This window comes from Rhamphochromis sp. 'chilingali' (genome assembly GCF_963969265.1).
Source record: "Rhamphochromis sp. 'chilingali' genome assembly, chromosome: 20".
NCBI classification, from domain to species: Eukaryota; Metazoa; Chordata; class Actinopteri; order Cichliformes; family Cichlidae; genus Rhamphochromis; species Rhamphochromis sp. 'chilingali'.
The window spans coordinates 18,969,706-18,994,830 of NC_137947.1; the positions used below are offsets into that span (position 1 = coordinate 18,969,706).

Sequence of the window (25,125 nt, forward strand, 5' to 3'; positions counted from 1 at the left end):
ATAATGTTGGCCCAGAAAATATACTTTTGGCATTTCTTAATATATGTCGAAAGAACTTTAAGCCTGCCTTGTAACTTTATCAGTAGAGTATTGCACAAATTAGCTGTATACTGGAAGTGAAACCATCTTCTGACAGAAGCCAGGCCTCCTTACACTGCTCTTATTTATCCAGCTCAATGTGTCCATCTGCTGGATGTTAGTTAGATCTGCCATGACGTCATGTTCAGGTTCAACAATTTCACAGAAAGAGGGGGGGGGGGGGGGGGAGTCAATTTTAAAGAAAAGGCACAAACAAGTCAAATACATTATAGTAAAATGTTTTATTCAAAAACATCCCAAGTAGATTCATTTATAATATCTTACAAATATCTGGTATGAACACTCAAACAAAAAGGAAAAAAGTGTGAGTGTGACATTTAAAGAGGAACAAGACAACAACAAAAAGAAATAATGACTTGATTGGCAAACTAACTGACAAACATTAAACCCAACCTTTATTCTTATCCAAGCCCTCAAAGAGAACTGTGTCTTGACCAAGCATAAGCCAAAATCAAGAATATGGCTGTATGCAAGGGAGCTGCTGTGCTCTTTGAAACTGAGCTGATGATTCTTTAGAAAAGTGAAATGATTGGACAATGCTACGAGAAGGAGGTGAAGCTAGTGCTGTAATCTGTCTCAAACATCAAGGCTCTCTTATTGGGATTAAACGCTACTAGGCTCATGAGATCGATTTGAAAATAATGGTATGTTCTTACTGCCTTCATTTGAAAGTTTAAAGAATATAATCACACCAGTTGCACGCTTTATTTGGGCTTGTCCGATATTGCAACTAAATTAGTGCAGCGCTACTGAGCTTAATTTGAAGTTACAGATTCATGTAGCAAGGTTAATGATTCCCTATATATGAACTTTTGTGTAATACTCTACAATTCAGTCACAGTTACAAAAAAAAAAAAAACCCAACAAAAAACAAAACAAAAATCTAATTATTTCGATCAATAAGGACGCATTTTCACATTCATGGAAGTTAATTCTTGCACGCTTATGGCCAAAAATGTCACCAGCTCTGTGCATCATGGTTCAGTTTGTTCCTCACAAACCACAAACAAGTCTCATTGTTTGTGACTTCGAGAAAGAGGATTGTTTGGGTGTTGCACTTACTCTTCTCAAACTGTTGGATAGCAGCCTGATTTAGCACATGTACGAAGTCGGTAAATTCATTCCAAACATGGTCAGAAACTTTGATTCAAGTTTCTTTTTTGTTGACATTTCCTCAGCTCGACACAAGTGTCACGCTGAACATTTCCCTCTACGTTTCATCACCAAAAAGGTTACGCGACAATACTCTAATGAGGTTAATTCTGATTTCAAACAAAGACCTCCGTGTGGGGAACAAGAGAGGGGCTCATTATCTCCTGAGGAAGAGATTCTGCATTGATGCACAAGACGTGTCCAGACCCAGAATAACTCAACTCAGCACCTCAGAGACATTTCATATGCAACTTCCAATTAGGGAGTGATTTTTCCAGATACTGTTGCAAAGTAAAACTAGCAGATGTGGTGTAGCATGCAACTGAGCATCAGTGGTTGGGCTTTGAACATAGCCGGTGGCGGTTAAACCATGGTGAAAAGGAAACGCTTTAGACATGAACAAAATACAATTAACAGTCATTGTTTCTGGTAGAACAGAGTTAACCAGCTAAGCACAAACTGACATCAAAGAGCACTGACAACCAAACTGGATACGTCCTGTCTCTGCACTTAATCTTGGGAAGACCAATCTTCTGGCAAGGCTGGCGTAGTTGTTTTATACATTCATGGGAACGAGACTGTGACCACGCCACGGTACGAGGAAGGTACCGCTGCAGACAGACACATTACATATAGTACTTACAATCAAGCAAAAGAAGGCACTGGAAACATATTATACCACACTGGATTCTTATGCTCTCAGTTATCCATCTTGAAAAAGATAAAAATCTAAAAATCTTCTCTGGACATCATTTGTTTTTGAAAAATAAAGTCTGAAATGTTTAGAAAAATTATTTTTGCACCTTTGACTCGTTTCAGCAAGGATAGTTTACAAAAATTAAGCTGCTATTAAAAAAAAAAAAAGGGAAAAAATACTTATGGCATTTTGGTTCTTACATAAACCTCTGATTGACCCATTTGCACTAAAAATTTGAGAATATGACAACATCGACTATTCTTTTGTGCTGATAGGGAAAGAAAACTTGTGTGTGTCGTTTTGACAAACAAGTTGAGTTTTTAAAAAAAAAGTGTTTAAATGCTTTATAGATGTACTATAAAAGCAGAAATGTATGTTACCTTTGAAATGGAAACAAAAACAAATAAATTAGTGCTCTGTGTCGACAAACACTGTCAGAAAAGAACGAAGAGAGGAACAAGAAAATACTAAGTGGGTCACAGTGCTACCCATGTGGACAAGGGTGTTACTAGAGGTGAAAGGACAGCGCTACATTGGACAGTGCCATCTTCCTTGGTTAAAAACAGCACTTATGGAAGTCACAGTCCTCGCCTGCTTTAACATGATAGGGGTCACTGGATGTCCAGTCTGCTGTACTTCACGCTGTGGTTCCAGTGCAACGCTCGCCACGACAATGGCAGCTGGTAGTTCCGGGGGACCGGGCCGTTCACGTTCTCTTCAAAGTACTGGAACAGTCTATACCACCACACCCGTGAGAATGGGTTACTCTGTGATGTCTCTTTCAGCGACTGAAACACAACAACAACAACAAAAAGGAGAGATCACAACTGAGCCACAATTCCTATTGTGGCAGGTTAAGACCTTGTAATGGTACCTATAACTCACATACACTATACAACTTACGTACTAAAGCACAGGCTCTATTCAGCTTTATTCACTCCAAAACAGCACATTTGAATTCTAGTACATGTCTATGCTACACATGATTTTAGCCCACTAGTATGTGGTTGCTAGGCAACATGACGACATTATAATATATGATATAGATAGGAACCTAGAGGGACCTTTGGTATGTTTCATTGCTCAACTCTTTATTGCAAAAGAGGATTTTGCTAATTTTGTGTTTTATAGCAAGATTAGGCATCTTTACTTTGATGACATTATCTTTGTCCAAAAAAATAAAAAATATAAATCTAGCAGACAAACATAAATGGTACAATCACCTGTTGGTTCGCCATAGTATGGTACCACCAGAAGAGACGTGTAGTGATAAAGTAGGCCACAACCACATCCACAGTGTAGTGGTCATGGGCAAGAAGGATGCAGACTATTCCCACTGCACTCAGAGTCCAGCAAAGCCAGTGATACCACCAGAATCGCTTTGGAGAATCTACCAAAAAGAGAGGGGGAAAAATAAGTTCAAAACACCAGAAAGAACAAACCATATACCAAAAAATTGTTTTCTCCTCCTATGAATTCCAACTCCTGTATCAGCTGGTACTGATGTGTCAGTGTGACCCTACAGCACTACTTAAAGCTTTTCTTCTTTTCACCACTAGATGTCACCACTGTATCAACCAGCACTGCAGTGCCATGTATCACAGGCGAATGAAAACCAGGATTTAATCAAAAACATTGCCACAATATGATAAAGCAGTTAAAAAAGCTACAGCATTTCATCCGCATTCTGGGTTAGCAGTAAACAAGGTTGGTGGGGGTGGGGGGAATGGGGGTGGGGGGTGGTTAGATAATGGTTAACGCCTGCTGAGCAACAGAAACTGTTGTTATGTAACCAAACTACAAATAAACAAACTGACACTAAGATGACAACAACAAAAAAAATGTCGAGACGGAAACACTTCCTCTTCACTTTTACACAGGGTCCACATTTGCTTGTGCTGTTGTGTCACAGTATCTACTCGAGTGTGAAATATCAATGTGATGCCAAAGGCACTAAAACCGAAAGGCTAGTTGGTAAATCGAAGATATATAATATAAGTCCATCTTAATGCTAATTTTATTAGCAGAGAAAATCGGGGGGGGGGGGGGAACCCCACACATTTTTAAATGGTTTATGGGACTGTCAAAATCATCAGATTTAAACAGAAAGCTTGACTTTGAGAAAGGGAACTGACCCTAGAAGTAAAATATTACAATATATTCTTAATTAAACTGCAACATAGACAAAGTTAAACTTACACTCTTTGATGAAGAGGTACGTTAGTGTCAGCATGACAGTGTGGCCACTATACAGGTAATCTCCACACATAGTGTGAGCACCTGTGATGGATAGTCCCCCACCGGCAATCATTTTCATTACTCTCCTCATCTGTGCCTCCCAGTTCCCAAGCAGCTGAAAGAAACACAGTCGTTCATTAATTCACCTCTAAAGTAAGACGCCATCGGCAAGTGTGTGCACATAACTTATAAAAAGCAAAAATGTAAAAGTTTGTCGTTGCTTTTTAGCTTTCCTTTGAATTCCCAAATTCCATTATTTTATGACAATTATATTATTTAGATATAGGTAAACCATACTGAAGATATGACAATTGCAAAATACCTGGTTACAAGTGAAAGCTTCTGCAACCATACGCTCATAAAAACGACTATATTGGAAGCAAAATATACAGTGTGGAAAAAGGAGTTTTCACAGGAACCTATGCAGTCCCGTGAAACTGTAAGTACAGCCTTACTGCTTCCACAGGAATTAAGAAGGGTAGTAGCAGCCAGGTTCTGCTAATCAAATACATCTGATTAATAAATCATCAGCAACTGACAATTCCTATAAAAGCAGAGATGTATGCAGTTTGCTGGTCTGGCGCATTCAGGTGTGGGTTTTTTTTGTTTTGATTTTTAGAAGAAAGCCTCTCGTCTCTAAAATGATGCATCTGAACAAACCACAGGACTTGAGAAATAAGACCGCAGTGGAGATGTTTGGTAAAAACCAAACACAGCATGTCAAGACCAACACCTCACACCAAGTGTCAAGCAAAGTAGTGTAGGGGCCTTGATTTAGACTCATTTTGCAGCAACAGGACCTGCACACCTTGCAATCATTGAGCTGACTCTGGCTACGTCCACACTAGCCCGGATAGGTCTGAAAACGCTCGTTTTCACAGAGTTGAGCGTCCACATTGAAACGGGCCAAAACGCTTACGTTCCAGTCCTGCGCATGCGCAAAAGCAAGTGAGAATTAAAGAATTTGAAGAAAAGCTATCTGGAGCATGTACAAACTGATATTAATCTTTTTAAGGGCTGTCAAAATTGAGAGCAATCAAAACAACTGCTGTATAATGCCCTCTGCTATCTTTGTTTAATTGGTCACATGACTGCATCACATGGCTAAAATGTGTCATCGTTTTAGAAAGTCTGCGTTTTCCAGTGTCCACTCTGTGACGGGACAGCTCTGTTTTGAAATGTATGCGTTTTCGAGAGCGTTTTCAAAACGCTGTGTTTTTCCTTGAGGAAAACGCCGTCTCAGTGTGGACGGGAGGCCAAAACGGAGAGAAAACGATGCGTTTTCAAACAAAAACACATTAGTGCGGACGTAGCCTACGTTTAAGTGCTCTAATGTCAGGTGTGAAGACATCTGTCTGACAGTTTGACCTAAATTAGGTCAAGACAGTGAACCCAAGCACAGCAGCAAATCTATAACAGAGAGGCTGAAAGGGAAAAGAATCTAACTGGGTCATTGCAGGATCTAAAGTCTAGACATCAACCTAATAGAAATGCTGTGGCCAGCCATTAAAACAGCTGTGCATAAACTTATGTCCACAAACTCCAGTAAAAGCAATGCTGTAAAGACGAGTGACACAATATATTCCCACATTGTCGGTCGGTCGTTATGTCCTTGGGCAAGACACTTCACCTACTGCCTACTGGTGTTGGGCCAGAGGGGCCAATGGCTCGATATGGCAGCCTCGCTTCTGTCAGTCTGCCCCAGGGCAGCTGTGGCTACAACTGTAGCTTGCCTCCACCAGTGTGTGAATGTGAGAGTGAATAAATAGTGGAATTGTAAAGCGATTTGAGGGTCTCGAAAAGCGCTATATAAATGCAATCCATTATTATTAGTATTACATTGATATGAGAGACCGATAAAGTCGAATACAAAACAAGTCATTACTGCTAAAAGTGGTTCTGCAAGCTAGTGAACCTGCAAGGTTGCTTACGTTCTCCACAGGAATTCTGTGAAAGGTTTTCTCACATGACTATAGTTTAATTAGCAAAGTTTAAAGTAACAATACATGATGAATCCCTTTGAGATGTTTGAACCATGAAAAAAAGAACTGTAATGCTGTAGTATCTGTTAATATCCATAATATTATGTGGATTTTATATTTTCTTTTAACATACAGAGTCAAATAACAAACACATCTTTGTTATTTGAAGACCAACTTCCTCAGGCTTTGCTGCACCACCGGAGGAAGTGGTGTGGTATTTTTACATAACAGCAAAAAGCAACGGTGTACGACACTATCGGGGCAGAAAGGCTGTGTGGCTTATCTGCCATCAATCTTACATTTCCCCCAAATATGTCAACATGAGCAAGGTAGGCTACATGACCTAAACTTTAGTAGCATGATCCTAAAATAATATTTTAAGCTAGGTAAAAGAAGATATTATCCCCACAGAAAGCCTTGATTTAGGGATGTCAAACTCTTGGGCCCAATCCAGCCAACTTTGATCTCAATGGAAGCCCGTTTCCACCACTAAGAAAAGAAAAAGAAAAAAAAAGATCCATAACTCAAAATTTCGAGTTATTTTCTCGAAATTTTGACTTATTAACTCGAAATTTCAACTTATTTACTTGACATTTTGAGAAAAGTAACTCGAAATTTCGAGTAAGCACTGCCAATCAGTAATCTACGTGAATGACGTCATTTCCTTGTTACCCGGAAGCTGAAGCCTTCAGGTACAAATGCTACAGCTAAGCTACTGGTATTACATCCAGTCATGAATGCACAGATTGCTGAGTAATTTCAGCGTGGCTTCAAAAATGATGAAATCCTTGTGTTATTAGCTGAATCACATGGCGTTACTATCAGCAAACGTACTCGTGAAAGCGCCAAATGTTTGCAATCCGGTTTTGAGTGCGCGTTACTCTGCGCCATATGCTTCCAGGTAACAAGAAAGTGACCTCATTCACGTAGATTAACTCGAAATTTTGAGAAAAGTAACTTGAAATTTCGAGTTAATAAGTCGAAATTTCGTGTTATGGATATTTGTTTGTTTGTTTGTTTTTTTAGTGGCGGAAACGGGCTTCCATACAAGTGGTACAGGTAAGTGAAAGTCCCCTTTTTTGGCTGTGTCAAAGAACTTTAACTACAAATTTATTACCTGACATTGTTTTTTCGACCAGTCAGCCAATTCTGGCCCTTGGGCTTTTTGTTTCTCATTCTTGATACAAAGGCTTCCAATAAGGAGATATGAAAATGCTTTCCTAGCATTTGCAAAATAGGAACCCAAAGAAAGTTGAGCAACTACTTGACTCTCCCATGGCAAAAATAGATGGACAAAAACAATCAGTGGAGACAACATTTGTTCCAAAATCAGTTAAGAAACAAACTATTCATGCTCATACCTTTGGAGCACATTTAAAGTGCATCCCAGGAACAGGCAAAGTAGTGATGTACATTGTAATACACCGGTACATGTAGAGTGTGCCCACAATGAAAAAGAACCTTCTGCCTATTATTGACCTGGAGAAAAAAAGAAGAGGGAAGAGAAAGAAAGTAAATAAAAGAATAATATATTTCCATTTAAATGAAATTTTAGCTTTGACAAGCTAAAAGTTTACACCTAACTGAGACGGTGACTGTACCTGTGCTTGAGAAGTATCCACTGTATGAGCCAGAGTGCCACCAGGAGCATGCCGTTTATCTCACAGATGGAGAAAGCCCACTCTATCCTATCAAACCAGTCGAAGAACTTATCGGGCAGTGGTGGAGTGTGCTCCTTTGTCGGGACTCTCTCGTGGACAACCGAGATGACAACAGTGGTGGTGACAAAGCACACCACCGCATAGAGGAATGCTATGCCCGTCTTCCCCCACTCAGCAGGGAATGGTGTAGCCTCCATTGTAGGGATAGGAATTTGAATCATGTCCTGGAATTCCTTCAATGTGCCATTTCTGTGGGACTTACTACTTCCGTTGGATATTCCACCAACGTGCCCATTTGCGTGGCCGTTTTTATGAGCCTCCATGTGTGTCTCTAGCTTTAGTGTCTCCAGTCGCTCCAACAGCTGCTGCCCACAATCAGACGACACCAGTGAGAGAGGAGGCTTTTGGAAATCTGCTTCTGTGAGCCTGAGTAAAGCAGGGCCATTCATCTGCTGGAGGGCATCTATGTACTCCGGCATTCCCGCTTTGCTCAACCACTGGGAAACATCCTCTGCTGTCCATGCCACCACCTTCCTCATTTTGGCCAGCGGGCAATGTGGAGGATTAGGATGGTCCTCAGACTAGAGGTTAAGGGTTAAAAGAGATTTGGCTGTTTAAAGGATAGTGGTACATCCTCTCCAGTTTTGGCACATGGTGAGTTTTGCACCTAGAGGGAGCCCAAGCCTCCTCTTATTGTGATGAAGAAAAAGAAGGAAGCAAGATCTCTTAGGGTTAGGACCAACAGATGAACAGATGTGAGTCACAGCAGCTTCCTTCACCAAGCTTTTTCCATACACTTCACCCCTGTGAAAAATAAAATGCTGTGAATCAGACTGCAGTGGTGACATATATATCCATTTCCACATACTCCACCCTAAGAGAAATTAAAACATGATTCATAATGCTAGTAAACGGCACTAAGTCAATTTGCATGCAGACATCCGGCTTAGGCTGCTGCTGGGTGTGGCCTGTACCGGATGCCTGACCAGACCTGCAAGCCTGTGTGTGCATTCCGTTTAATAGAGCAGCATGTTGCAAACCACAGATCAAACCACCAAAGATTTAATTCAGAGTTAGGGTTTCAGATTCAAATAGATGTTGATGGGAGACCTCCCATGCAAACATGAGCACATTATAAGTCTTATCTGCTGAGAGGGTGTGAAAATACACACAAAACATGTCATGGAGTGCCTCTTTTGAGTTGCAACATAAAAGGGGGTTTCTGGTTCAAAATCACTACTATTTGACAAAGGCTCACATATCTGAGGTAAATGCAAAGAAAGAGAAAGTGATGGATAGATGGAAGGAGAAAAGAAAACATCTACAGTGTGAGGCAGGGATTCATCGCTCATGGAATAAGCAGAGGAGACAGGGCCAAACACAGATAAATCCTAATTTCTACAGTTTGCTGGAGTAGACTGTCAAGCTAGCTGACCAAGTAATTCAGGTTGTTTCACAATATTATCAATCAATCAAAAAAAAAAAAAAAAAAAAAAAAAAAAAAAAAAAAAAAAAATCACAAAAGTTCATATTCTCTGAGAAAATAACATTCTGCAAGTAAATCGTGCCTTTTACCTTCAACTTAAGTTTTCTTTTTGTAGTGTGCATAGTAACATCAAAATCTTTACACCAGCTAGAAGATGAACTCACGTATCTGCTGCATTTCATTAGTTTGTTTATACACCGCGGTGTAGGCGGCTGACACAGGGAGGCCCTGCTTGTGATTCTGGGAGAGAGATGTACATCTGGAGACAAATTCTGCTCTACCACATGGATGGGTCAACAGAGCAGGAGGATGGGAGGGAACCAGGCTGAGAAGAGGAACTCATAAATCAGAATGAAGGTCAGAGCTGAGCGCCAAGTCAGCCCCACCCCTGTCAGGAGGGCAGTCAGCCAGCAGTCATGCCCTCATACAGCCAGGTCAGCCTAGGCCAGCAGCAGCTAAATACACTGGCAGACTGACCGGTTGGCAGGACAACAAGCTGCACATCAGTACCTCATCTCACCTCCAATCTGCTCAGAGGCCTCTTCATTTAGGCCAGCAAAACAGGGCCAAATAAAAAGGCTGTAAGCTTGGTTGTCTACAGAAGCAGTAACACCTGGCATCAGATTTATTCTCGCTGATGTCAGGGAAATAATTTGACCTAATCACTCAATAATTCCAACGAATACAAAACACTACTAAAAGAAGTGTAAAAAAATTAATAAATAAAGACAATGCTAATGGTACCCCCACGGACCAGCTACGTGACATCCCAGCTGTGTATGAAGACATAGCATGCTGGGAGCAAAGCAGAGCAGCATTTACAACAATGTGTTAACAGTTCACAAGCAAGACAGATCAGAGATTAGCTGTCACTGAGTCAGCTGGGTGCGAACGACCTTTGGTCTATGAATCAGCTTACTTGCAAATAATCTCACACAAGCAAAGGGAAACAACAAACTAATTCTCAAACTAATAAAGTAACCTGTACAATGGAATGCCATGCCACATTATTAGGTACACCTGTTTATCTACCCTTTAAAGCAAATATCTAATCAGTGAGTCACATGGCAGTAGCGTCATGTATTCAGGCATGTAGACACTGTTAAGATAATCTAAGGTTCACAGTACCAGAATGAGGACGAAAGATGATTTAGATGACTTGGAACGGGGCATGGCTCTTGGTGCTGTGACATATGGATGGTAAGGTCAGAATTTGTTATATGCAACATGAAAACATGGATCTGTCCTGCCTTCTATCATCAGTCTGGGTTGCCAGTAATTGTGTGGGAATTTTATTATCACACTTTGAGCATGTGTAAATGCCACAGCCTTACTGAGTACTGCTGATGATAATGTCCATCCCATTATGATCACATCTTCTGATGGTTGCTCCCAGCACCATAATGTGCCATGTCAACAAAGTTCAAATAATTGTGTGAATGCCTGTTTCTCTTTATTCTTTATCCTTTCTTTATTGTTGTTGCTTCCGTACGTTTTTTGCACCTTAACTAGTCCCACAGTTTTTAACCGATTTTTGCCGTTCAAACTTTAAACAATTCTGCTCCTTCTGCTTATGCCGGCTTATAACCTCTATACTTTTTGAGATATTAAATTTTTAATGCAATTATTTTTGCCCATTGAAATGAATGGAACACGTTATCAATGTGGTCACTTATTTTTGCTTGCCAGGCTGAGGTGTGTTTTAGCTCAGTGAGATGAGCAGCTGTTCCCAGACCGGGAGGGCAGGGTTCAAATCCCGCTTATGGCAACGTTTTTTTCAGTTAACAAAACTTTTTTTTTTAACCCTTTTCAACACAAATTTCAGCTTCATCCCTTTTCAGAAGAATTTTCATTTTTTTTCACCCCTTTTCAGCACAAATCCCAGCTTTTCCAGCTGTTTTCAGCAGAAACTCTGCTGATTCACCTCTATTCAGTACAACCTTCTGCTTTTTTTTTTTATACCTGTTTTATGCAGAAGTTCTGCTGATTAACCTATTTTCAGCAGAATTTTCAGCCTTTTCACCCCTTATCAGCACAAAGCATCCTTTGCTCATTTCAGCAGAATTGTCAGTTTCTCAATCACTTTTTGGTTTCCTGTACGCCAGTTTGGTTCAGTGAGATGAGTAGTCGCCTTAAGGCCAGGAGGCCCGGGTTCAAACCCTGCTCAGGGCAACTTTTCTTTTCATGAGACAGTTGAACTTTTTCACCTATTGTCAGTACAAATTTCTGCTTCTTTCTGCAGAATTTTCAGTTTATTCACCTCCTTTCAGCACATAGTTTTACTTCTGCTTTTTTCAGCAGATTCCACTACAAGGCATTCACACAGCATTTTCGCAGGAAATGCAACTTTTTCTAGTGTCAAACTGGTTTTGTGAACATGGCATGGTACCAGATCTCAATCCAGTAGAGCAACTTTGGGATGGGATGAAAAGAAAGATTTGCATCATGGATGCTCGCAACAAATGTGGAATCTATGGCACAAAGAATTAAAGCAGTTCTTAAACCAAAAGACAGTCCAACTTGTTACTGGCAAGGTGGACCCTACGAAGTGGCCAGTGAGTGTATTTGCATGGACAAATATTATATTTGAATTTGAAAGATACCACCTTTCAACAATATTTTTGTTTAGTTATTTTGGTACTTAGGTATGGTGCGGTACTTTTTCATTGGCTGTAACGGTTATGTGACCCTATAACTTAAGGATTCTCTGCTAGCATAAGGTGTGTGTGTGTGTGTGTGTGTGTGTGTGTGTGTGTGTGTGTGTGTGTGTGTGTGTGTGTGTGTGTGTGTGTGTGTGTTCCACACACAACAGAAATTACACTAAGGATTGCAAGCAAACAAGCAAAACCCTCAACCTCATATTATTGTGAATTTTGAAATGCAACAAAGATGTGTATGTATGTATGTATGTATGCATGTATGTATATGCATCTTTAGTCGTACACATAAAGCAGTGCAAAGTCCACATCCTATGATGTGACAAGTTAAGCAAGCAGATGTCTTAAAAGATAAACTGTAGATAATCAACTGTGTAGACATAGACGAGGTGTTTTTACTCTGTGTTTTAAGAGGTTTTTACTCTGTGCCATTGATGTTCTTTCTTAACTGATGTTCTTTCTTAACTGTGCAAATTTAACTTCTTGAGCGATGTGGACAGTACTCACATGAGCTGTTACAAGTTTGTAAGTCTCATTTTAATATTAAGTATGCATTCTTCATGAAGATTATTCACCCATTATTGGTTTAGGCAGCTACCCAGTTGATTCATTAAAAGTCTTTGATGCATGGCTGAATCACTTCAGTAACCCACACCAACACAAGTGATGACTTCCGCATGCATTTCACAATGTGGCCAGTTGTGCAAAGATGAAAAAGAAGATGGGGGTTTAAACTTCTCACTGTAGCCCTTCTTCCGTTCTTCAACCAACTATCGCTGTCACTTATTGTTTTCCGCTGTGAAACACTATGATGCCTTTTCAGAAGAGACTGTCTGAAAGTAGTCCAATTTTTAGCCGAGGACTAATATTGTCAGCTTTTCTATTCCCCATCTGGCACGGATTATCAGGTATTAAAATGGTGAATAAACATCACTATTTTCTATATTTGATACAAGCCATTCTAATCCTGCCAGTAAATAACTGAAGCGACTATCTACCAGGTATTTTCCAAAATGGAACACAGCCATTAAAACCAAATGAGCCTAGTACTTGGAATTCAGCATTACACGTAAAACTAAGGCTTGCTGGCCAAAAGCATGTGGGCATGCTTTTCAACTATAAAATTAATAATTAATTGTTGTTTAACAGCTACAAATACATCACATGGTGTGATGGAAAGAAATAAAGAACAAAGGAAGCAACCATCATTGTAAAAGAAGCATTTTGGAGAAGCAGATCATGTCACCATTTCCTCATATTTTCACATGTAAGCTCTGTTGCACACAAAAAGTAGAATTATTCTAACAAGGATAGTTTTAACACAAGTACAGTACCACCCATGAGCAACAATATATCACCAGACAAACATAAACCCACCATCCATAGTCTGGTTGGTGAGCCAAAAGTGGGACCAAGAGACTCATTTACATCAAGACTATGAACGGAGAGTCGATTCAGATCAGTAATTCAAAAAAAGCTTTTCTGAAAACACAGTTGCTCTGCTCGACATTCATTCCTGTACTTGACAGGGTAGACACACTGATGACTTTCTGTTGGGCCAACACTAGATACACGCTTTTTAAATGCTTGAAATGAATTTGAGCTTAAAGTGTCAGCTGTGTGATGCGTTTAACTACTCCTTCTTACGTGTTGCAAAATTTATGTTTGCATGAATGGACGCAAACACATTGTGTTTATATTTTATCTGATTTTATGAATTTTGCTGCACATTTATTTATAAACAAACGGCTGCCTCTTGTGAGAGCTGAAACTTCCCAGCATGATTAATCAGCTTTGTGAAATTAGGAGAAGTACAGACTTGCATATTTTGGGCTGCGAATACAGATGCACACTACAGATGTTACCACAAATAAATGTGCACAGACACAAGTAAACCGGACCCACCTGTGCTGGTTTATCTGTGGATCACTCAAGCTGGAACATGTAGATATGTTTTTTGCAGAGCATTTAAATTTTTTTCCTTTTTGGGGGGGCCAGTTAACCAATGACAAGAAGAGTGGAATGTCTCCAAACCATGTAAAACAATTCAGGGGGCCAAGGTACCTAGCAGCAACAAGCGTGGAAGTATATAAAAAGATCAACAGCTGCGCAGCTATTTTGAGAACAACTCTGCACAGGTTTTGTAGGTGCAAATTATTTGAAGTTAGCCAAGCACATCACTTTGCTTTAAAAGGGCAACTAATGTTAGTGTTATTAAAATTATTTGTGCTTCATTTCTGATTAATCAAATGTGGTGAAATTGCAGTTCTGTTTTTTTATTATAGCACTAACATAAAAGTAACCACTCTGTGTTTCAACTCCAATTATGTGGAGGGGAAAAAATTAATGGATTTCAGCTTTTGATGTACAAGTGTCTCTTATTCACAGCGCCCAGGGTTATTCAATTTGGCTCTTTACTTTTAAACTATGGTAGATTAACTGCTAATGAAAACTGTTAGTTGCCCCCTAACATAAGTTATAATCCTTTTTTAAGCTACATATTTAGCTATTTCTCATTGAGACACAGCTAAGCTATTGCAGTTGAAGAGAAGCCACAGTAAAAAAAAAAAAAAAAAAGGTCCTAATTATATTCTATGCACAAGATTTAAAGTAAAATAAAATGAAATACAGCATTAGAGTTTTCTAACTACGTCAGCTACATCCATACACACATTAGTAGATGTCTAATAATTCGATCAGAAAATTATTTAACTGTAGGCTATAGACTTTGCATGCCACATGACTTGTCTTGAGGAAGGTACACAGTTACTTTTGTTGTTAGGCAGTGATCAATCCAATCTCCATACCAAGCACATTTAGAAATAATGAAGTTACTCTTTTGTCACATGCTTGCATACAAGCAACACTCTTGGACAGAAGACCCTCATGGATGTTGCCTGCTACTGCAGGCAAGTAATAAAACAAAGAGTTGCACCAATTCCAGATTTTAACTTCTTTTTAAACTCTTGCCAAAGTGAGATTTAATTATTTAAATCTCACTAACCTGACATAGATTCACACAGCCACGTCGCAGTAATAACTTCTATTCTCTATAAACTTTCTGAGCTACAGTAGATACAGCACTGTATGCAGCCTAACACTTTTTTTTTTTTTTTTTTTTTTTTTTTTACACCCTCCGTGCCACTTGTGCGCCAGTGTAAGTGGTGAAATGCACACACTTTCTGATATTCACAGCTCAGAATAAGTACTGATTTATTAAGAGTATGAGGAAAAACTGCCAGCAGATCACTTCGCCACTTTGCACCAATAAATCTCACTTGTGAAAAGCTTGTGTTGCCTTTAACCTCTGTCTGCATGTGATACAATTACAATTTTGTGTAAATGTAAATACAAAACATTTTATGTCAATGGAAGTAAACAAATATGATATTTCCACACAACTGCTTTTAAAAAGAAATGAATCGTTTATCTTCTTCCTGTTCTGTGATCTAAGGGTGTTGGCCTTTTCTTTGTTGAGATTTTGAAAGACTTCTATCCGATTACAATTTTTTTTTTGTACCTTTGGAGCCCACTAACAATGAATGAACAAGACGCTCTCATCTGTATCCCTTTACAGCACGCAAACAAACACCCCCATAGACAATGAAAGGACAATATTTACATAGCCGGGCTAACGTGGCTGCAGTGAAATATTACATTGATAAAATGTAACCCTGTTTGTTCCTGTGATCACATGGTAGTTCAGAGAGCCATTGGAATGAGTTAATTTGGTTAGGCCAACTCCTTCGACTATGGTCCCATTTCTAAGAAACAGAGCCACTGAGAAGGTCAGATTCACGAGAAGAAATCCATTTGCATTCACACTGGTTCTATACTTTAAAACTTCCTTAGTGGTGAATACTCAGGAATGAATAATCTCCTCGGGCTACATAAAATAAAAATGGGAGACGACTGTGTTTTTTAAAGTCCTAGCACTTTATATCAGGATAGACATGCTACCAAAGTAAACATCCTTGCTTTTGCACAGTTGCTTCTTAATAATACTTAATCTATGCCATGAACACACTCAACTTTCTCATTTAACCTACAGCTTGATGTTGCTTTCTTAAAATAACAGAATGTGTATTTAGTGTTGCAGAGGGGCATGATCCCTTTGAAATGCGACCAAAAATAAATGCAAAAACCACAATTGCAAGCATCATATCTTGAAGTGACCCAATCAGCTTCAGAAGCCACGTGAAATGCAGAACAAGATACAGCCACTAGAAAGTTTTGCATAATATTGCAGTGACAGTGACAACTGTCATGACCAGACTATGAACTGTGGTTATAACTGCATGACTGTAGGTATAGTACAAAGTGCCCATGGAATGATACTGTCATTAAAATGAGCCGTTTCTACTCCTTCCTATTCATTCACTCTTGAATGAATTCAATTGAAGTTGTTGAAATATTACCTCCATATCATTATTTTACTACTTTATGTTATGAAACCTACAACATATGCTGTTCATACCTTAAAAATCCTGCTATCACAAAACAATGTTATCTCATATCAATCTGTTAATTGACAGTGCAAGGGTGCAAAAATAGGATAGGTGTTTGCACAAGTCTCTGGGGGAGCTGAATGTCACAACAACCAATGTACTGAGAGTTTCTGTCTTCTAATGAGAAAACCACCTGTGGCTTTATGGGTCATGGATAAAGATGATAGGCCCATACAGCCCCAGAGGATCATCACACAAATTAGCTAGATGCTCTGTTCATCTGTGTGTGGTGTAGACACTTCATAAATTATATCTGGGATAGCACAGAGAAGACTTCTTGTCAACAGGGAGTAATTAGTGTATTACCCAGCATTGACTACATATTATCAACAATCTGACTACAAAGACGAGTCTCATAGCTGCAATGACCTAGCAGACTTGGGCAGAAAATTCCCAACTTGCCAATAATGTTTTCTGACTGAAACTAGAAAATTGATAGCTCATGTCATTTAGAAAAATCGTAAAACATTTAAAGCACACTTTAAATGCCAACAAAGCACAATGATGATTCTCAACTAGCCTGGACTTTGGACTTTTAAGGATCATTAACTTACTGTACTCCAAGTCTTCTGGGTCTTTGCAACCTCAACAGTCTTTACGTGAAGAGGCAATCAGTGCGCCCTTTTGATATCCTCATGGCAAGGAAGGTCAAATGGAAGGAAAACAGCTACTTGCTCATCTATATTAACGTACTATTTTATTTAAACTATGTATGTGACCTCCTTAATCCATTAGGTATAAAAGTGTATGTTAAAGGTTTAGTCATGTGGAAGCTAGGGCAACATGAACCAGACAAAATTGTATAGGTATGATTAGTCTTAAAGCTCATTACCATGTAGGCTCAAACTGTATCTTTTGCAGTCTGCTTCCTCATTATACGACTGACGTAAACTGAATGGGAAATCATCTCTTACTTGACTTTCTAGCAATGCTTTGTGTCTACACAATTTGTGTTTCATATGTCATAGCACTGGTCTGCCTTTGGTCACTGTTATACCAGCTACCCCAAGTACATTACTAGGTTCATTTTTCCTTGTAAAACAGCCTAAAATCTACAATAAGGCTGCACTAGTGGTGGGCGATATAAATGATATACGATAGAAACTATATCAATTTGGCCAATAATAGAGATTTTGACTATATCGCGATAGCGCATGTTGATGATGTCATCAAGCTATGCCTGTTTTGTTCAAAAGCATCGCAGCGGCTACAACCATTATCATCTGCAAATTATGCCGGGTGACAGTCATAGCAAAGAGATGAAGCACTTTTGAAATATGGGGAAAGCCAAAAACTGCGCTTCCACCACTTCCGTAACTGATTCATTAATGTTGAATTCTCTCGCAGCTGTTCTATTTCCATGTTGTTGCAGTATATTAATAACTAACCTCGTATTGTGGATAAATAATCTCAGTTGTTCTCCTGACTGAAGTTTGGCCCGTGTATAGCACCCTGCTATGCGATTGCATTTGTCTCTAACCACCAGAATCCCTCACGTTAACTTTTATCGAGTGGGAAAAAAGTTGGCGTTCATCCTCCAGCTTCACTGTGCTAATGTTATGCTAACATAGCTGTGTCGCTAGCAATCACGTAGGACAACATTATATACCAGGTAGTCCAACTTTAGTAACCCTGCAAACGCCACTGCTGTTTAGTTTTCTGTTTTCATTTATGTTGACATATTATGTTAAGTGATAGCAGAGCTGTACGTTTGAATTAAAAAAAATCTCTCAGTCACAACATGGTATGTCATGTTTAGGTGGAAACTAGCGAGCTAACTTCCTGTTAACTTCTAATTCAGTTAAATGTAAGAAATTCTGTTTTCATGGATGCCTGGATGTTAAACTTAATTGTTACACCTGGTAAAGCAGCAAGGCTGATGATTTTATTAAAGATGAAAGAATTTAGACCGTTTTTAACTCTCAGTGTTTGTTTGACTTTGGGACCTGAAGAAGACGGAGTTTTGGACCCAGATTACAAAGCGAAGCTCCTCCCTACGGCAGCCGTAATGCTCTGACAATCTATCAAGCAGTGCGGCTTACCAAAGTTGTACTAAAACATTTTTTAACAGATTTCTGCACGCCAAAATCGGTTCGAGGTCAGTAAGCACAACCAGAATTCAAACATAAGGCACACTCTCGATTTTTGAGAAAATTAAAGGACTTTAAGTGTGCCTTATAGTGTGGAAAATACCTTATACAGAAGAAAAGAATATATCGCGATATATATCGTTACTACACGTGCTTCAAATTATACCGCGATATGGATTTTAGGCCATATCGCCCAGCCCCAGGCTGCACCGTATCATACAATCTGCAATAATATTCTTATACATTTTTATGTAATAGAAAAGTGTTATACTATGCATTTACATGCATAACACTGACACTAGCTGATGTCTGAGTGAGAGACCAGCATGTCAGCCTATGCCAATACATATGTTTAACAGGAACAGTTTTCTTACATAATTTGCGAAATCTGTTTCATCACTTGATAAAAAAATAATAAAATAATAGCTCCACCAAAGCACCACAAGGCTATAACGACATGTGACGAGATGCAAGCAGCTGGTAAGGTGCAGCCCTAAGTCCGATAACTAATATGGGATGCAAAGAGGAACCGGAGCTACCTGAAAGAAACCAAAAAGGAAAATAGCCAGCTCAGATGTATGCGAGGAAAATATAAGCCATTAAAAGGCCTTCAGTGGTAGCTTGATCTGCTTAAAATGTCTTACCAACAGACCCACCCATCATGCTTGCCAACATGTGTTTGTCATGGCCCTGCATCAACTAAAAACTTAAAGCTCACACATCAACTCCAGTGAAATTCCTACTTATGCACTGCCCTTTTGTTGCAGAATTATTAAAATGCCATCTTGTATTTTGACACAATTTCTTTCCTGACATTTCCGTGCTACTAGCCTAGATTTCTAAAAGCTGTTGTAGGACACAAGAAACTGGGGCATCATGTGAGTGGTGGTAAAATTTCATGTGTTTCTAATTATGGCAGAAACAGTACTGAAGCTCTGCATTTTACTTGGCCCATAAATGCTTAATTAAACCAATAGCAGTTGATCAATAAAATGTAAAGTCAACTAACACGTGCATTAGCTACTAGCATTATCACATAAGATTGCATATTAAAGCACAAATATGCTAACTATTTTCAGTCATCAAATAAATATCTAATTTTTTAAATTATAAAACCTATGAAATAAAAAACAGAAACTGAATATTAACAAAAATTTACAATACAGAATTAGTTAGTGTAAGTGGTACTATTACACAGAACTAAGTTTAAACTAGGCTAAGTTACTGCTACCCAAAGGGAGCACACAGTGGGGATCAAGCCCTAATTAGGAAGATTTTAAAGAGTGCTGAAACTCAATGCCAACCTTGTTCTGAGTCATTTTGATAATGACAGCAAACAATAGACCTTAATTTTAGTTAATCCCAGCAGTGTTAGAAATGAGAGGCTGTTCAAAAGAAGCTGGTGTTTTAGTTAAGCAGCCAAATATGCTGAACCATACCTATTAATATAACAAATGGTCCTTTTATCAGTTTTCTGATTTTGCTGGTGTTGCCTTATTTATGTGCAACTACCTTTTTATATTCAGTATATAGCATTTAGCTGCTTTTTCATTAACTCTTTTTAGCCTAACATAGAACAAGCCCACCAGAGCCTATCTTTACATTTTTATATGCTGTTGTGCCATTCTTTGGAACATTTCAAATGGCTATGAATGAATACAACTGTTATATCCCAAATTAAACTACAAGGAAATTAAAAATTGTTTTTGTTTTTTGTTAGGTTTTTTTTTGTTTTGTTTTTTGTTGAGGTTCTTTCTTTCTTTAACACAAACATCCAAGCTGAAACTCAGTCAAAAGTTTCTTAGTGTAACTCTAGGTCTCTTCGCCACTTTTGCAAAAGGGACCTCATGTTTCCATTACTTTAGGCACAAATCTCACAAGGGCCACAAACAAGTACTTCTGTTTTCTCTTTATCGAGTCAGAGCAAATTGGGAGCCATCCAATTTTTAATAGAGTCTTTGCACCTATGCAAGATCTAGAACTTAGAAACATCTTGAGGTTTAAAAGAGATATGTAATTAAATGTCATCTGTGTATCAGTGATAACAAATGTGGACCATAAGGACCATATATATCAGAAACTATAAAGGCTCCAAAATAGAACCTTGTGGCACACCAAAAGCACAAGAAGTGAAAGAGGCGGTGAACTTAGAAGTAGCCACCAAAAAAGAATTTAGAATAATTCAGTGAGATATATAGAGTTAAAAAAAAAAAAAGAAAAGAAAGAAAAATAAAGAGGATTTTGAAAATTCCAGCCTATGACCAGAAGGCACATGATGTAAACAGACAGCAATACAATTATTAACGGGTGCTTAGAAATTTGAATAAAAAATTGCCATCTTAGAATCAGTAATCGTTACATAAATATTAAGAGGGACCATGTGTCAGACTAGTTTGAATTTATGGTTCTTAATACCCATCACTAGACAGTAATCCTGGACAGTACTCCAGTCAAAGCCATTATACATGAACACAAGTTATTAATAGTGTTATGTACCCAGTAGCTACACAACATAGAAAGTTATTAACATATTTAGTTACTTTCATGTTTTGTTTTTGTAATTACATAATTACATCATGTGTCAGTGTTTGTGTTTCTCTTGTTTGTTAGCTCAATTTTGGTCACTTCTGTTAGATAACTTACTTCACCTTATATGTTGACATTGTATAGTTTTTTCCGCTAAACTCACCTCTTTTAATGGCCCAGAACTATGACTTCCAATTACAATTTGATCGGTTTTCCATTTTTAGGTAAAACAAAAGACATTTGTTTCAAAAACTACACATGTGACCAAATGTTTAGCCAGTGGCACCAACATAAAATCATAAAATCATTGAAATAATTTATTTACCACTAAACATTCTTTAAACTTACTTTAAACCTCACCATATCATGAAAACATTTCAAAAATAATCTATATAAAAAATGAAGCAGCAATGTGCATGAGAAACAAAATTTTGGCTATGACTGCACACTGTGTTACTAACCACCTTGGCCCTTCACAATTATTTATTCTGAATGAAGGGTATTTAATCCTAGTGTTGCAGTTCAACCCCACTTCAAAAGCACTGACAGAAGGACTGTGGCACCTGACAAGTTTACAACTTATATAGTTTATGCCAGTACAAAATAAAACTCTGCCACACACACCACCCCCTGGTCTGAAATGACTTTAAAATTTGTGAACAAAATCCTCAAAGAGGTTAAGCATATTACTATAGATTACTACATTTCTAGAGAGAAAGGTAAGGATAGCAGGATAACATTAGTCACCTTATCAAGCACACCTGACAATCTAAAGCACTCTAGTACGGTGCTGGGTCCACTTTTATGATGCCCATAATGTTCGTTTTTCCCCGACACTGTCACAGCTGTGTTAATTGTTAACCAAGACCTCCATCACCTCGACAGATATATCAGAAATCGCTGGTTGGCACAAAGTCACGTGGACTGTTAGTAAAACTTTAAACACATCAGCAAACCCTAACTCCACATATTACATTAATATAAAAAAATTATTAACATTAAATACATCAAGTATATTTTTGACAAATGAATGAATGAAGAATAAATGTAAACTTAATTAATGGGGAATAATTCAAGAGTTAAATTTTATGCCCAAGAGTGCGTTATTTCAGTCTGCCCTGCAGAGGTAACGGAGAAGTAATTTTTATATGGGTATCACTATTACAACAAAACAAATCCACCCAAACCACTACACCAGTATGCAGTATGCACTGCTAACGCGCCCAGTGTATCTTTCACAAAAGGCTTTATTTACTAAAACTCTGTGGTGAGTGCACATGCAGGCTTCTTCCCCCCTTTTATCTGCTTTTCACTGTCTTGGAGTTTGTGTCTCACTCGTCTTCCTCATCCTGCTCTGTTCATAACTGTGTCTCTCCTCATTTCCTGCCGCTGTCTGCTTCTCTCTCTTCTGCAGAGGCTAGACCCAAAAATTTCCCTAAGCTTCCACTAACAGTTTGTCGGCACATGCAAACATCACTCATAAGGGTGCTACTGTCAGTTAGATTCAAAAATGATGTCAATGTCAAAACCTAGACAATGGTGCTATCATTAACAAAAATAATAATACTTACACCACCTCATACACTTTAATTGCTTCCTGTAACCAACATCATTGATAAACAAACAAACAAAAAGTAGACCGTTTGTGTGTCTGTGTTAGATATTTTTAATTTCTAAATTTAAAATTTAAAATGAAAAACTGGGGGGGGGGCACACAATAGTCAATGACAGCATGGAAACCCCATTTCTTTCCCAGTACTCGAGGAAAAAGGAAATTCATGGTGGTATTGTTGTCCAATCTGTTTTTCGTGGCTGTGCCTAGAGGAATCACATTTTTTTACCCCTTACTAAACGAAAAAAATCTGTTTTCTTGCTTGTCAAATGCTTGTTCAATGTGTGGCATGCTTCCCTTGTGCAATGAGGCGTTCTCTGCAAAAGCTCTGAGTACAGTGACAACAATAAACCCCATTTAACATTTTGCCTTCTTGACACTGGCTGCAGTCACACTGTTTATCGCAGTGAAGAGCTGCTTTCTCAACAGTTTCTTGGCACAGACATCTCCCTGTTCACTTCGTTCACTGTCTCTTTTGACTGGTGAAAGTCTTCAGGGCATTTCCTTGTGCCCTGTGTGGATATCGGTGGTCATACACAGCAAATGAAACAGATTTCGGTTTTGTTTCTTCAAAGAAGCTACAATTATTTAAACACTTCTGTTTCCTTAAAGTGAAGTGGGCTTCTCTGTTGCAGTGTGTGGGAAACAGTGCTATTGTCAGGTCCCACCTCTTCTTCTTCTTCTTCTTCTTAAGAGAAGCAAAACAGATGCGGCTGTTATTCAGCCAAGAAGCACAGGGCTAAAACAAATGTTTGACCATCTTTTTCTCTCGGTTAATATTTACACAGAAAGAGTAAGAGTAGTACAGCGAGATTGGTGGAAAATACACCCACTCATCCGCCGTCTCTGTAACGGGCACACCTGAGATTTAGCTTTGCATCCAAATAATGGTTGACTCAAGTGACTTAGCGTGCTAAAAACACCGCTTTCATTCACACCAAGGCCTTAGCAGCCGCTCTGTATAGTGTGGCTTAAAAGCTTATAGTCTGACCACCTAAAAATAGATAGACAAGCTGGCGTCTTTAGTATTTAGCTAGCTAGCCTGCTAGCTTGGGCTCTTGTATTGAAAGCGAGGGTCTGGGAGGACAGTAAGCAAGTGTGTGTGTGTGTGTGTGTGTGTGTGTGTGTGTGTGTGTGTGTGTGTGTGTAGGAATAAAAACTGCACATTAATAACCAGCACGGGTTAAAATTACCACACAGAGGAGTGTAGCCGAATCCCGATAAACGATAACGGGACATGTTTAGTCGAGAAGAGTCGATAAAAATGTTTCAACACAAGGCCAGGGAGCGCTTAGTGGGCTAACGCAACGTTTGGAAATACATGGAAAAGATAAGAAGTGGTCGCACAAAAGAGCAGCTGTTGCAATACAGCGGTTTACCTTTCAGTTTGTAGTTAACACATTAACTTAGGTTAACCTATCTCCACACGACTCGGAAGCCAAAGTGTTAACTTAACAACTAAATATGGAACAGAGAGGTATCTTTCGATAGCTAGGTTCGTTTTCGACATTAGATAACTGTATTGAAATTGCCTTACCGTTGAAATGTGAAATGTTTACGGACCTCTTCTCGACTCGTACTGCTCAGTACCGCAATGTGGTGGTCTGTATCTTTTGGTCAGTAGGGTAGGCGGGTTAGCAGGGAGTTCCCCACACGACGTCATCGAGTGCTGCCTTCAAGCATCAATGGAAATCGCACAATTTAAAAAATGACGCTTCATGCCAATACAGCAACGTGACCAACGATGAGACTCAGCAGCACACGACTCCCATTAAGCATAAAAAAGCAACAAAATTGACAACCTACAGCATATTTGTTTTTAGCAAAAGATAGGAATGTTTACATGTTTAATTTATGATTTACCAGCTAAGTCGGAGCATTTAAACACAGCAACAGTGACAACTACAGTGAGAGAAAAATGCAATGTTGTACAGGAACACGCCAACCCCACTCATTTTCATCTGAGGCCATCTATTGGTGAAGACTGGACTCTACTTAGTAAGCCACGCTTACTTTCAATTCTATGTCAGTCTTTGATTATTTCTGAAGTTATGAATTATATTATTATATTATTTCTAAAATTGACCTTACTGTATCAGTAATACCAAAGCCTTCAGGACATCAATCCAAATCCTGATCGACCATAAACAGGAATTTTATAAAGAACTTTGCATTAACAAATGTGTGACTTTTTCTTTCTAGCTAATGAATGTCTTTTATTCATCTCCTAGGACCTAACCCTAATTTGTATAATGCAAAGCATACTGGGCACCAAGAAGTCATAAAAACATCAACAAACATGCCCAACCTTTCACGTTAAATATGTTTTCATTTCCTGTTTGTTCAAAACTGAAATGAAAATATCTAGTGACAAGTACTGGAGGAGTATTTAATGAATTATAATTATGAAAGACAAA

The 25,125-nt window shown here is 38.7% G+C and overlaps 1 protein-coding gene across 1 annotated transcript; it reads right to left on the reverse strand.

Annotated features, from left to right (window-relative positions):
• Window positions 1-301: 301 nt before the first annotated feature.
• On the reverse strand, window positions 302-24,359 carry LOC308388493 (phosphatidylcholine:ceramide cholinephosphotransferase 1-like). The gene is made up of 6 exons (XM_080869248.1): window positions 24,246-24,359; window positions 7,770-8,633; window positions 7,530-7,647; window positions 4,148-4,301; window positions 3,172-3,338; window positions 302-2,736 (listed from the first exon to the last, which is right to left on the reverse strand). Exons 2-6 carry the CDS (start codon window positions 8,366-8,368, stop codon window positions 2,560-2,562), a joined length of 1,215 nt encoding a protein of 404 aa, XP_080725374.1. The 5' UTR covers window positions 8,369-8,633; window positions 24,246-24,359; the 3' UTR covers window positions 302-2,559.
• Between the last annotated feature and the right edge of the window lie 766 nt (window positions 24,360-25,125).